Source organism: Drosophila suzukii, unplaced genomic scaffold (genome assembly GCF_043229965.1).
Source record: "Drosophila suzukii unplaced genomic scaffold, CBGP_Dsuzu_IsoJpt1.0 scf_4, whole genome shotgun sequence".
Lineage (NCBI taxonomy): Eukaryota > Metazoa > Arthropoda > Insecta > Diptera > Drosophilidae > Drosophila > Drosophila suzukii.
In genome coordinates this window covers 3,321,683-3,334,581 of record NW_027255927.1, presented here as the reverse complement: position 1 = coordinate 3,334,581, position 12,899 = coordinate 3,321,683, and the positions used below count along the sequence as shown (strand labels likewise).

Below are 12,899 nucleotides of genomic sequence, written 5' to 3'. Positions count from 1 at the left end.
AACGGCGTTCATCGAAAGTTCACTCGCGAAATATGGTATTTTTCTGGTATTTCCTTAGCTCATCTGAGTACCGCACTGAAAAACAGACCCGACGAAAAGCGTTAGCCGCGTATTTGCCTCTCGCTCACTCCTATGGTAAACTCGCGGTTTTCGTCGGTGTGAGTACTAGGCTTTATGCGCAGCCCGAAACGCTGGGCGTTTCGCATCAATTCCGCTGTGTGAACGCTACCTAAACTGATTCAAGTGGAAGTGTAAGGCCAGACAAGGATGTTAACAAAGAGTGAATTACATTCTTCTAAAATCTTAATAATTGCAATGAACTGCGTTTCGATTGATCCGTAAATTATAAAAGTTCAAATATTTATTCGTTATTTACAATACATAAAGAACATGGATAAATCATCAGGAGACGAAATATGGGAGGATTCGTTTGATAAATTGTTGGACCCGAGACCGTAAGATTAAAATTATTGAAATCTTTACTTATAAACAGAATATTGCTTCTAGGCAACAAAGTAATCTGAACATAATAAAGAAGAATGTAAGATTATCATATAATATCGACACGAGTGTAGAAAATAGCAGCCACAGTATAAAAGGTTGTTCACCAAAAAGTTGCAATCGAAGTGTATCTATATCAACACCTAATTATAACCACTTAGGCAAGGACTTGTTTAATTGCGGTTTGTCTCCGATCAACCGCTTACAACTTGATGGTTTTGAAGACACGACTGAGAAATGCAATGCCGATAAGGATGCAGAGCCAAATACAAAAAAAAGAGGTTTGATAGTACCATCTAAAAACCAAATTGACACATTTTCTAAATTTAGTAACCAAACAAATAAGGTTGCTTGTGCTAGTAACCAATCGAATAAGATTGTTGGTGTTGTACTAAAACCAGGAAAGTGGCGTAAGTCACTAAACATTTTTCGCCAAACTCAAATAAGTGTTCTAAATGAAAGCAAAAAATTGGAAAGCCGGAACTCAGTATGCCAGGATCGGAAGTCAATATTTTTAAATGGTCTAAATAAACAAAATGTTATTTCTCAACAAGACTTCTATAAATATTGCAATCAAGGCAAGCCCCTTAAATTTAATGCTGCATATTCGCAATATAAAATGTTGAAAACCCACAAAATAGGCGAAGGGGCTTACGGAGAAGTCTTTCGTTACACTCCAAACCGTAAAGGATGTAAAAATGATCTAGTTTTAAAGATAATACCCATCGAAGGTTCTATTGAAGTTAATGGAGAAAAACAAAAAAATTTTAGTCAAATTTGGCCAGAAATAATTATTACTAAAAAATTGAGCAGCATTCAAGGATTCGCAAACATTGAAAAGGTAATTTTTTAGATCTTAGTGATACAAATTATTGCATTAGGGGCCGGTTTCTCGAGTTCCTGTCAGAGTCCCAGATAGCTATCTGTCCGAAAAACTTAAAGACCAGATAAAGTGGTCGTAAAAGCAAATCGGTTTTCTCGACGCCTTTAATTTATCTGAACGAGAAACAATTACAGAGTGCTGTTAATCACAAATTTAAGCTGTTAAGCGAAAGCACAGGTCTTGCTTTGATTGTTACATCAACTTTTTAGGTTGTATTTATGTTCCAGATTGTATAATTTTATTTTAGTAGGCTTTGTGAAAATAGCTATCATTTTATCGAGTCGAGAAAGACTTAACAGGGAACCTGAGTTCCTGGCAAAGTTAGCACTCACTTTGAGGCTCGATGAAGCCAAAATCGCTTAGCAGGGACTTTTTCTGTTCGAGAATTGTTAGCCGGCACTCGAAAAACAGGCCCTAAGTACCCACATTTAAAACAAGAGAGGAAGTTTGTATACCCTAGCAGTTATAATTATTATATTTAGAAATAGAAAAAATTATATTTCCAATAGTATAAGATAATGTGTCAAAAAACACCGAAGCTATTATTTGTTTCATATTATTTTCCCACCAATTTTCCAATCGTTCCTATGACACCTACATGATATAGTCGTCCGATTTTGATAAAATTAAATTCGAAATTCAGAACTAATTAAAAAATTTTATTTCCAAGCGTAGGAGGTTATATGTTAAGAAACACCGAAGCTATAATTTGTTTCATATTATTTTCCCACCAATTTTACGATCGTTCCTATGGCAGCTATATGATATAGTCGTCCGATTTTGATAAAATTAAATTCGGAGTTAACTAAAAAATGGTATTTTAAATGGTATGTTAAAAAACACCAATTTTTTTCGATTATTCCTTTGGGAGCTATAAAATATAGTTGTCCGATCCGGCTCGTTCTGACTAATATAAGACTTTTGGGAAAGTTTCAGCCCGATAGATTTAAAACTGAGAGACTAGTTTGCGTAGAAACGGACGGACAGGCGGACATGGCTAGATCGACTCGTCTAGTGATGCTGATCAAGAATATTTATACTTAATACTATGAGCTCTCATAGTTGAAATAGAAGACCATTTCTGTAAAACTTAGGAAAAATAAAATCAATTACAAATAATATTAAAATAATTGCAAGGGTATAACAATTCTTTCATTATTTCTCCGACCGTTTCTTCGAGCGCTATTTGTTGGAGTCGTCTAATTTTTATTAAATTGAATTCGAAATTCTTAAAAATAAAAAAATGATACTCCCAATAGTATAAGATAATATGTCAAAAAAGAAATAAAATTAAACTTTGTAAAAAAAATTTTCATAAGCTACGTCGCATTTGGGTCGTGAGATCCTGCTAAGCCGCTCTCCTGTCCAACATAACGAGAATAAATATTTAGAGTGCCTGAAAAATAATATTATTGCGTAAAGTTCGTCAGTCATCAGTCCACATTGCCCCACAAGCTTAGCTATCCCTTGATCGCAATACGATCGAGCTGTGTTTCGGCCATATTCCCTCCCCTTCACAAATTCGTTTGCAAAATGGATCTTCGAGGGCCGTGCAACACGATCCCCTATTGTCAAGGTTGTCCGTCCCCTTTTGTTAAAGGTCGAGCCCATCGTAGTTTTAAATTGCTTTTTACATTATATGTTTATTTAATAAAATATTAGGCTTATATTGTTGGATACTGCACGAATATTTACACATGTATGTATCCTGGGCAATGAGACCTCGACGCTCCGGATACTGAGCTTTGAAAAATATTATATTGGATTATTATTGCTGTTCTTCTTGGTCACTATGCCTCTGAATGGATGCCTCGTACAGATTAATATTTTCCAGGAGCATGGGGATCAAGGGTACTGCGGCCACAGTCATCACAGTATGTCGGATGTCGTTCTTATGGTTGGTCCTCTTCACGTTCTTTGATTATTCTGGCAGCGGTGGTCCGACGCATAAGAGGGGGACGTACGTAACAGGCTCGAAGAGGTCGACGCGGACACGCATGGAATGACTTCGCAACAGGAATCTGAGTACGACCATAGTTGTCTGTTCCGTGAATTTGTTCTTCTTCTTGCCTCCATTAGTTGCCAGTACCATTTATTGACTCCACCTGCTAGTAGAATATGGAATTCCCTAAATACTTGTTGCCGATTTATGCCATACAACTCTTGCAATCGGTCGCCTCGGAACAGGATACATTCAACTCGCACTCCGTCGTTGGTGGTTCCCTCCGCGCGTTATTGCTCGAGGCACTCATCCTGTGCTGGGTTGTATAAAACCTTTTTGTTCACCCCTTCACTTATGCCCTCTCTTGGGCCCTCCTTTTCAGGCCTTCTCTTACTTAAATAGTTTTTCACTTAGTGCTGATTAATAATGGCGGTCAATTTTTAATAGTTTTTCACTTCATGCTGATAGATAAAGGCACAAAATTTTTAACGTGCTCGCTCCTAATACAACAGGATCAATGTGATAGTTATTAAACGCCCGGTCAGTGACGTAAACGCTGAATAAGTGGACAATAAATGTTTATATATGTTCACCAAGTCTCTCTTCGGTCAAGACCCGTCCGATATTTGAGCCCCAAAAAAACCAAAGCAACTGTGCTAGCCGCTTCTACACACCTGGGTTCTGCTAAGCTCACATGCCCTTTATATTCCTTTAAAGTCAGCTCAAATGTTCCAAATGAAAACTGGCTGCGCCTAGACAAGGAATCTGTCCAAATACCCCCTCCCGCCAGTCGTCGGAAATCAGGTTGTTTGACTCAACCGTTTTCCTATTTCTCTAGAGTCGAGCCTATCAAACGACCTCACAAAGTATTCTAGTACGCCGTGAAGCGTCGGTCAGAGAAAGTAAAATGGTCCCCCGACCAAATATGTCAAGGGAAACCGCAAAGACTCAAGCCTATCAAACGACCTGACAAATAACTAGTAAGTCGTGAAGCGTCGGCCTTACGTTTCATGTCCCCCACCCCTGTTATGTCCTAAATCGGCAAACGAAAAATAGATCCGCACCGCAAATGCTAAATGAGTTATCGTAATGTTTGCGGTCCTACTCTTTCTGGTTAGCACGTCGGCAGCGTCGGCCAGAAAGCACATCTAAATTCTATTTACGTAAATTATAACAAATAGTCGGTCGGAACGCAGTTACATAGTATTATAGAAAGGAAACCTCATAGTTCTTGACTTAAGGAAATCCACGTAAACTTGCCCATTAACACAACAGGGAATTTCTATGCTTATAAAAATACAAAAAGTAAAAAAAATAAAGTCAAGCCTCTATTCTGAGATAAAGTTCTGATCGAGTGGCCAATCAACACTGACAGTCGCAGAAGTTGGGGACTAGTTAAATGATAAAAACAAATAAGTATGTGCACATCTAAAACTACTTAAGCTACCTGTCCTATAGCACAGTCAAATTACTCATGGCAAATTAAGGTGAAAGCTATTCCAAAAATAGGTACATGCACTCCGATACCGCAGTTATACATTTTGTTGACCCTAATAAAATTCTTTAAGGAATATGAAAAATCCTAATGTTGGAAGTTAATTATGCTACGTGAGCTTATTAGAGCCCGAGTCATTTTTTTAAGTCAGTCGTAATTTCATGCATGCCTTATACGTACTTGGCGTATGGGAGGTAGCCTTGGAACATGTCCTTTACGCGCTTTTTGTTATGTTTTGCTTAGCTTTTATTTCCTGCCCGACAGAGGCATGTCACCCAGAGCTGACTCCAGAACTGAAAGACTTTTACTCAGAAAATCGCAGAGTTGCTGACCAAAATTATAAAATTAGAAAAACAGGAAGGATCTTTTAATAGCTGCAATTCTCGGTCGAAATGTGAAGGTAAACGAAATATAATAGTCTTCGTTTTATTTTTACTTTGTTACGTGGGCATATTAGTGCCCGTCCTGAAAGGGACTTGGGCCGAGGGAGAGGCGTCCGATGTTCAGGCACCATATGCCGGCCTAAGCTACGTCCTCTCCAACATAACGAGAATAAATATTTAAAGTGCCTGGAAAATAATATTAGTCCATAAAGTCCACACTGTCAAACAAGCTTAGCTGTCGCTTGATCGCAATACGATCGGGCTGGGTTTTTATTCCCTCCCCTTCGCACATTCGGGTGCTCCTTCGCACATTCAAGCACTCATGGTTTTGATATCTTTTTACATTATAAATTTATTGGGTAATATATACTCGTATATCGGCGTGTGCTGTGGATGAGTAACATAAATTTGGCTCATGCATATGGAATTAATTAATTGACAATTATTTTTGTTAGCGGAAAGAATCGAATTTACCACCTGTTAAGATGCGCACATCAGCAAAATGCTGACTATTCACGACTACAAACATCGCTCAGAGGGCGATTGCACACACAACTACAAGGCTGATACTCGCCGTTGAAAAGTTTTAAGTAGTCCAACATTCGACTGGCTGTCCCTTTGTAATGTTAGTACGAATTCTGATCTCGACATTAAACGCACTCTCGACTCGCCTGCTATACTCTCTTTCGCTAATAAATAGTTATCGAGCATAAAGCAACACGAAATTTCGTATTTTAATTTTGTAATAACTAATAAAAAAGCTTATTAGTTCAACATTTGGTAACCCCGACGTGATTTGTACATAAATAATACTAAGTGCAAGTCATATAAGTCTTTTTTTTTTGTCTTTTTCGTTCTTGCGGCTGCGGTGCACTGGCGGAGCAACAAATCATAAAGCCTTGAATGCAGTGAGCGCTATAAATAAATAGCAGTTGGTGATTGCGGAAATTTGCATAGAAGGCGCAAAATCAGTTATACATAGGAGCGTACATAGCCAAGTAACGGGCTGTTACTCCCTCGTTTGCTTTGCGCTTTTCGCTGGAACCGCAATTCGGGCATTTCGTCTGTTGGGTTGGTATTTGTTGTTGTAGCCATGCCTACGGGAACTTTTGGAGATGTCACCGCTGCTGCAAACAGGGCAATATTTTTAAAGCGCAAGGCAACTGCTTTACTTAATAGAGTGAAGCGTTTAGTTGATTCCCTATCAAGTGCGGCGTTAACTTTATGCGACGAATCTGGTCTTCATGTGAGGTTGGAGTTGATTGATGAGCTTCAAGAGTCATTTAAAAAGGTTCTCGGTGAGCTTGAAGAATTGGATATCGAGGAAATTTAAAGTGATTTGAGTGAGAAATTCTATGACATTCTCGTGATTCTGAAGTCATCGGTTCGAGCCGAAATTTCAAGACGAGCCTCACAGCACTCAACTTTTGCTGACGGCATCACTCCGGGAGTTTTCGACCCCCAGCAGCGTCAGCCTCGACATAGGGCAACATTGCTGCCTTGAGCTTCGAAAATTCGCTGGAGCAAAAATGGGCTGACTTTTATTATATGTTTACCATGATCATAGATAGTCATCCGGACCTCACGAACGTAGAAAAGCTGCAGCATCTACGATCATGTCTGAGGGACGCTGCGTTGGAAACTATTCGCTTATTAGAAATTTCGGATGGCAACTACGCAATGGCTTTGGATTTGCTGCAATATAGATTTAATAATCGTCGTTTAGTTTTTCAGGCACACATTACTGAGATCCTGGGACTAAAGGCGGTGCAGAGTGGTTCCGTCTCGACACTTCGGGAGCTGTCAGATAAATTCAACGCTCATATTCGCGCTCTCAAAGGACTGGGCACGACGGAGCAAAACGCATGAAGTATCATCGTCCAAGTCCTGTTCAAAGGTTGGATCCGACAAGTCAGGCAAAGTGGGAAGAGCGTTTAGAGGACCCTGCCTTCGTCAATTTAATTCCTACGTGTGCGTCAATGGCATCATTTATGAATCAGCGATGCAGGACGTTGGAGACTATAGATTTAATATGGCAAACTATGCGCCGGGCAATCTGGTGGGAAGTAACAGAATACCCAATGCGCGTATATCAGCATTTGTTGCCTCGAATTCTAACCCTTGGATTTGTATATTCTGTAATGATGCGGGGCATTCCATTTCTTATTGTCACAATTTTAAAACCCTGTCTCCTGCCAATAGGCTTCAAGAAGCGAAACGGATCGGTTTTTGCATAAATTGTCTTAATTGTCGGGCATGCGGATCTAAGCACCACACCCTGCTTCACCTGGGAAACTTAGCTTCCTTTTCTTCACAAGAAGGAGCAGAGCTTCAAGAAGCACTTCCCTCTGCCTCCAAAGGAGTTTAGTAATGATATTGTGCTCTTAACAACGGCTAGCGTTTTAGTAAAATACGGTTCCGTGGTTTTCGTTCCCTGTCGAGCTCTACTCGATTCGGGCTCCCAACTGCATCTAATAACGTCCCAATTCGCAAATCAGCTTCAAATAAAAAAAATAAAATCTTCAGCATCTGTAACTGGAATAGGAGGTTCCAGTTTTATGACGGAATGTCACTCGGTCAATATTACGATTCAGTCTCGAACTTCCGGACCTTTTAATCGGAGGCAGCGCCGTTTTTGAGATGTGCGTTGGTCAAATCAAGCTCCCACCTGTACTACCCATAATATAAAAGACGCGTGGAAGTGGAAAGCTGCGCCGAGCCAATAATACGCGCTACTAAGGAAGAATTGGACTGTGAAGCACATTTCGTAAGACACGTCGTTATTTTGCCAGCTGCGTATTATTCTGTTCGGCTGCATGCCAAGCTCAATCTAGATCTCTTGGGAGAGTTTTACCAGCAAGCTTATCCAGGATTCTTGTCCCTAGGGAGAAAGTTGAATCGTCAGCCAGTCTGGAAGGCTCAATATGCAGCATTCATAAAGGAATAAAGGAATATCTGAAGCCAAATCCAAGGAAGAGGCAGTCATCATTACGGATCAGGCATCAAAACTTCTAGCGAAGGGAAAATTTAAGCTAAGAAAGTGGTGCTCAAATGTGTCAGCTGTTTTGGATGGAGTTACAGACAACCATAAGGAGTCTTGTTTGAAGTTTGATGATGGCACTGATTTGGCAAAAACCCTAGGTCTCTCTTGGGATCCAGTTTCTGACCAACTATTGTTTTCCTTTTCGGTCTTACAGTCAGCATCAAGCCCCTGCAGGAGATCTGTCCTGTCTGCAATAGCGCGATTTTACGCTGACTGGCAGACCCCAATCATTGCTACAAAGCCAACGCTTGAGGTTCGCCGGAGAATTCTACTAATAAAATCTTTATACGAAGACATAATGGCCAGTTCAAAAATGGCCAATTCCTTGGCTGCCCTTCAAAGAATTTTCGGATACGTCTATAAGTTAAGTAATCGCATCCGTCGCCCTACGCTCACGGTGTCTGATCTTTAAGGCGGTACTCTACTGTTGCTTCGTCTTGTCCAGCGCTCACATTTATGGGATGACATCAAATCGTTGAAGTCAAAGGGATTGGTGCACTCGTCCAGCTCGCTCGCATCTCTTTCGCCATTCATTGAACTACATCGTAGTTCGAAAGTGATTCATAATTTAATTTACTAATGCTGACTACTTTATCTGTATTTGTTGTGTTAAGTAGTCTAATGAATGCATTTTCAGGGGATGCTATGGTATTTGCTTGGTTTGGAATCAATATACTGTCTTCTATTGAATCTATTTTAATTTTTCAGACAACTTGGGATCTTGCTGGCAGAATTATGGAGTTATTGCCAGAATTGTATGTTATTGGAATATAAACTAGGAATTTTAAGTTGTTTGGTCTGATTATAAGCCAATCTTCTGATGGCTTGAAGTCTAACTGACAGTTGTATTTTTTGATAAAGTCAATTCCTAATATTCCATCACAGCGAATGGCGAATCATAAATCTACAATATGAAAATTATGTGGGATTATATATTTAGTAGTCTGTATCTCAATGGATATTTGTCCTATAGATTTTGTAATATCTTGACTGATTCCTTGTATGTTTATTACATAGTCGGATTGAATGTCAGGAACAACATCTGAATTTTCTTTGAGTATCGACAAATAAAATTAAATTAAATATATCTTTGCAGAAGCTTGCAACGCATTAAAGGAGACGTTTCCGAACCCATGAAGTATATATATTCTTGATTAGCATCACTAGACGAGTCGATCTAGCTGTGTCCGTCCGTCATATTAACTTCTACTCTTGGAAATGTCAGCCTTTTAATGTTTCAGAATGTTTCAGCAAACAGCTAGTTAGCAGCTAATAACAACTAGTAAACAGCTACTAAACAGATAGTTACCATCTAATAACAGTTAATAACAGCTAGTAACCAACTAATTGCAACTAGTAAACAACTAATTAGTAAAGATAATACCATCTTACAACAGTTAGTGAACAGCTAATAACAACGTCTAACATCTATACCAAGTAAAAAATGCTCAACCCCCTTCATTAAACATGAAAATCCAGATGAGCGTTGTAATAAAGTTTATTAAAATTATTAAAAATACGCTGCTATGTTAGACAAGGATGCCTAACTCAATATCCCTTTTTGAAGAATATGCTTTGAATACTTAATTACTAAGACCTATCTTTGATTTATCAGGACAATCATGTTTTTCGGTTTCTGAAGGTTCTGGGTGTGGTACAAATGGAAGTTTTGAAAATATTTTAACATCTGAGATAGAATAAAATCTGTTGAATATTAATTGCATATAATGAGGAAAAAGGTCTCGTGATCAGTATTGTCAAATGGGGGTGTGGTAGTGGGGAAAACTAAGTATTCTTTTTATGGACATGATTGTTACATTTTTATGACATCTAAGCCCATTAAAATCAGTTAATTTATGGATTAGTCTAATTTTCACGGGAATTAAACAATAATAAATAATAATAATAAATAATAAATAAACAGAATTATCTGGTTACTAGCTGTTACTAAAAGGTTACTATCTATTTATTAGATGTTTACTAGTTGTTTGCTGGTTACTAGCTGTTATTAACTGTTATGAACTGTTAGTCTTTTGTTAAGAATAATCTAAAATTCTTGTCCTCTAGACAACATTAGATGTGAAGTAAAAACTTCACACATCCAAAATATCTGAAGATTGATATCTTAGAGGAACATGTCCGATCATGATGGGGAAAGCTGTGTCCTGTGATTGTAAAACTAATTAAGAAATCAAAAGAACCCCAATACTTGGACACAAGCTGTTTGCTGAACAGTTTCGATTCATGTTGACAGATTCTAGGACCACATAGTAATTTCATCCACATAAACTAGTGTATTGTAAAAACACATTTAATTTTTTCTTATTCTTTCATCTTATGTAGTTGTCCCTAATATCGATAGCTAGCCTTACATCCCAAAACAATCCAACGTCTAAAATGAAACAAAAGTATGGAGCCAAATAAATAAAATAATCACTCGTCTGTAAGCCTTAATAAATTTCTTAAGAAGAGGGTCAGGGCTTGAAGTTTCAGGTGGATGATGAAAGATTATTTGTACAACAAGCTTAGAAGCACAATTTTTCTGCGAATAAAGAGCTTGTGGAAATTTTTTGAAAGTAAAAGTCTATTAAAAAAATTGAAGAGCTATCATATTTATTTACATTTAAGATGTTTGCGATTGGGGTTAACTTTGATAACGAAATTCCTATGACCTGTTTGGAGCGTAGTGGAATATATGGGGATCACAACGAAGAACGCTTGTTCGTATAAGAAGTTTTGTGTAAGTATAACATTTTGCTTCTACTTTTAGTTTAGCGGACCCTTAACACAGGAACACAAAATTGAACTTTTTTGTCTTCTAAGTAAGTCCTAAATGTTAAATAAAGCGTGAAAAAGAAAATCAAAGTTTATTAGCAAAAGGAAGTATTATTATTCTATTCACATTTTGATACTAAGACTTTTCAACAAATGATTAGTTCAGGAGAAATTAAGGTGAAAGTACAAAGAAATGGCAGTTTTCACTTTAGTTTTCATAGCTTAGTTAAAAGGGTATACTAGATTCGTCGGAAAGTTTATAAAAGGTAGAAGGAAGCGTTTCCGACCCCTTAAGTATATATATTTTTGTGCAGGTTCACTAGTGGAGTCGATTTACCCTGTCCGTCTGTCCACATAAACGCAGTGATCTCGAAACTATAAAAGCTAGATTGTTTGGTTTAAGCATGAAGATTCTAGAAATTCTTGAGTAGCGCAAGATGTTTCAGCACGGTGCCACGCCCACTCTAACGCCCGCAAACCGCTCATAACTTTGGCTCCTACCGTTTTAATGTTAGAACAACTGAAATGTATTGTTTTCGACAATACCTAACAATTGACTCTCTAAAGCCCACAAACTTAAAAAAAAATCGCACGTATACCGCTGAAACCTCGGAAACTATATAACATGAACCTCCATTTGTTGGTCAATACTGAAATTCAAATTTCAGCCGCAATTCTGTTGTGGACCAGGTATGACAAATAAAATTAAACTTATTTTACCATGGTTTTTGTTCAAATACGGCTTGTTTGGTTCGTATAGACGATAACTTTATGTAATCTAAATTGTCAGGGCGAAAAATCTTTAAATGGAAATTGCGCTCTCAGCATGACAGTTTGATTTTTGGACAGATTAAGTTATTAGTTCGTGCTGAACAATTTTTTTTATAAACATAGCATTTTATGTGGTCACATCTTCTGCGAGTAAAGACTTGTCCTTATAATTTGGAGCCATCTGTATAGAAGCAGGTTGCGTCCGTCGTGCCCGGTCGGCCCTGCTCCCATTCCTCTCTGTCTGGGATCAGGGTCTCAAAGGGTGTGTGACTGTGCTCATGGGATTTGCATAGATCCGTTTACTTTGGAATCGATTATCATGTTGAACAATTTTGGCATGGCCACTCACTCGAATTGCTGCCGGCTTGGCCCTTTCCATGCCTGCAAAGTCCAGGCTATGGAGGTTCAAGATCGCGTTCAGCTTCATTCGGGGTGGTTCGAAGGGCTCCACTAATATATGCATTATTTGTGTAGAGCGGTCCACCACAGAGCCAATCCATATAGTAGCATTGGTTTGACTACCGCTGTGTATATCCAGTTGACAATTCTAGGGGACATGCCCCATCTTAGCCCATTTGATTTTTTCAGGAGTAAAGTGCAATGGTCGCTTTCCTTCTTTCAGGAGAGATTACAATTGTTTAGAATAGGTGGGTTGAGTTGTGGGATTTTGTATCTATTTGTGAATAGAACATGTTCCGTTTTTGAGGGATTTACCCCAAGTCCGTTTTCTATCGTCCATTCCGATAGTGTTTTTGTTTTAGCGGTCATAAGTGTTTGTGCATATTTTCCATTAAATATGATAGCGACATCGTCTGCGTATGCCACTACCTTTCCCTCTAGAATCCGCAGAAGTTTATTTACTGCGATTCTCCACAGGAGGGGTGATAGTACACCTCCTTGCGGGGTGCCTCTGTTCTCTAGTCTACCCCACTGGGTGTGATGGACGTTGGCGTCACAGCCTATTACCAAACCTTTCCTGAGATTTTCGCATTCCTCTGCCAGTCCTCTGACCAGCGCATCTGGGGGGTTTTCCTTCTCAAAGGCCAAATAGGCCGATAGAACCATTATAGAGCCACTCTGCAGCTCCAGGCTTACTGCGGTGTTGT

The 12,899-nt window shown here is 38.8% G+C and overlaps 1 protein-coding gene across 15 annotated transcripts in view; it reads left to right on the top strand.

Moving 5' to 3' along the window:
• The first annotated feature begins 234 nt into the window (after positions 1 to 234).
• The window catches only part of Haspin (haspin), a 172,447-nt gene continuing 159,782 nt past the window's right edge, over positions 235 to 12,899 (top strand). For 7 of the 15 annotated variants that reach the window (XM_070999106.1, XM_070999105.1, XM_070999114.1 and 4 more), the window contains exons 1-2: positions 244 to 455; positions 508 to 1,342. In XM_070999106.1, coding sequence (XP_070855207.1) covers positions 391 to 455; positions 508 to 1,342 — 900 coding nt within the window. In that variant the 5' untranslated portion in view covers positions 244 to 390. Of the gene's footprint in view, positions 456 to 507; positions 1,343 to 12,899 lie in introns of all 15 variants that reach the window. The other 8 variants (XM_070999110.1, XM_070999109.1, XM_070999108.1 and 5 more) reach the window with 5 other exon arrangements.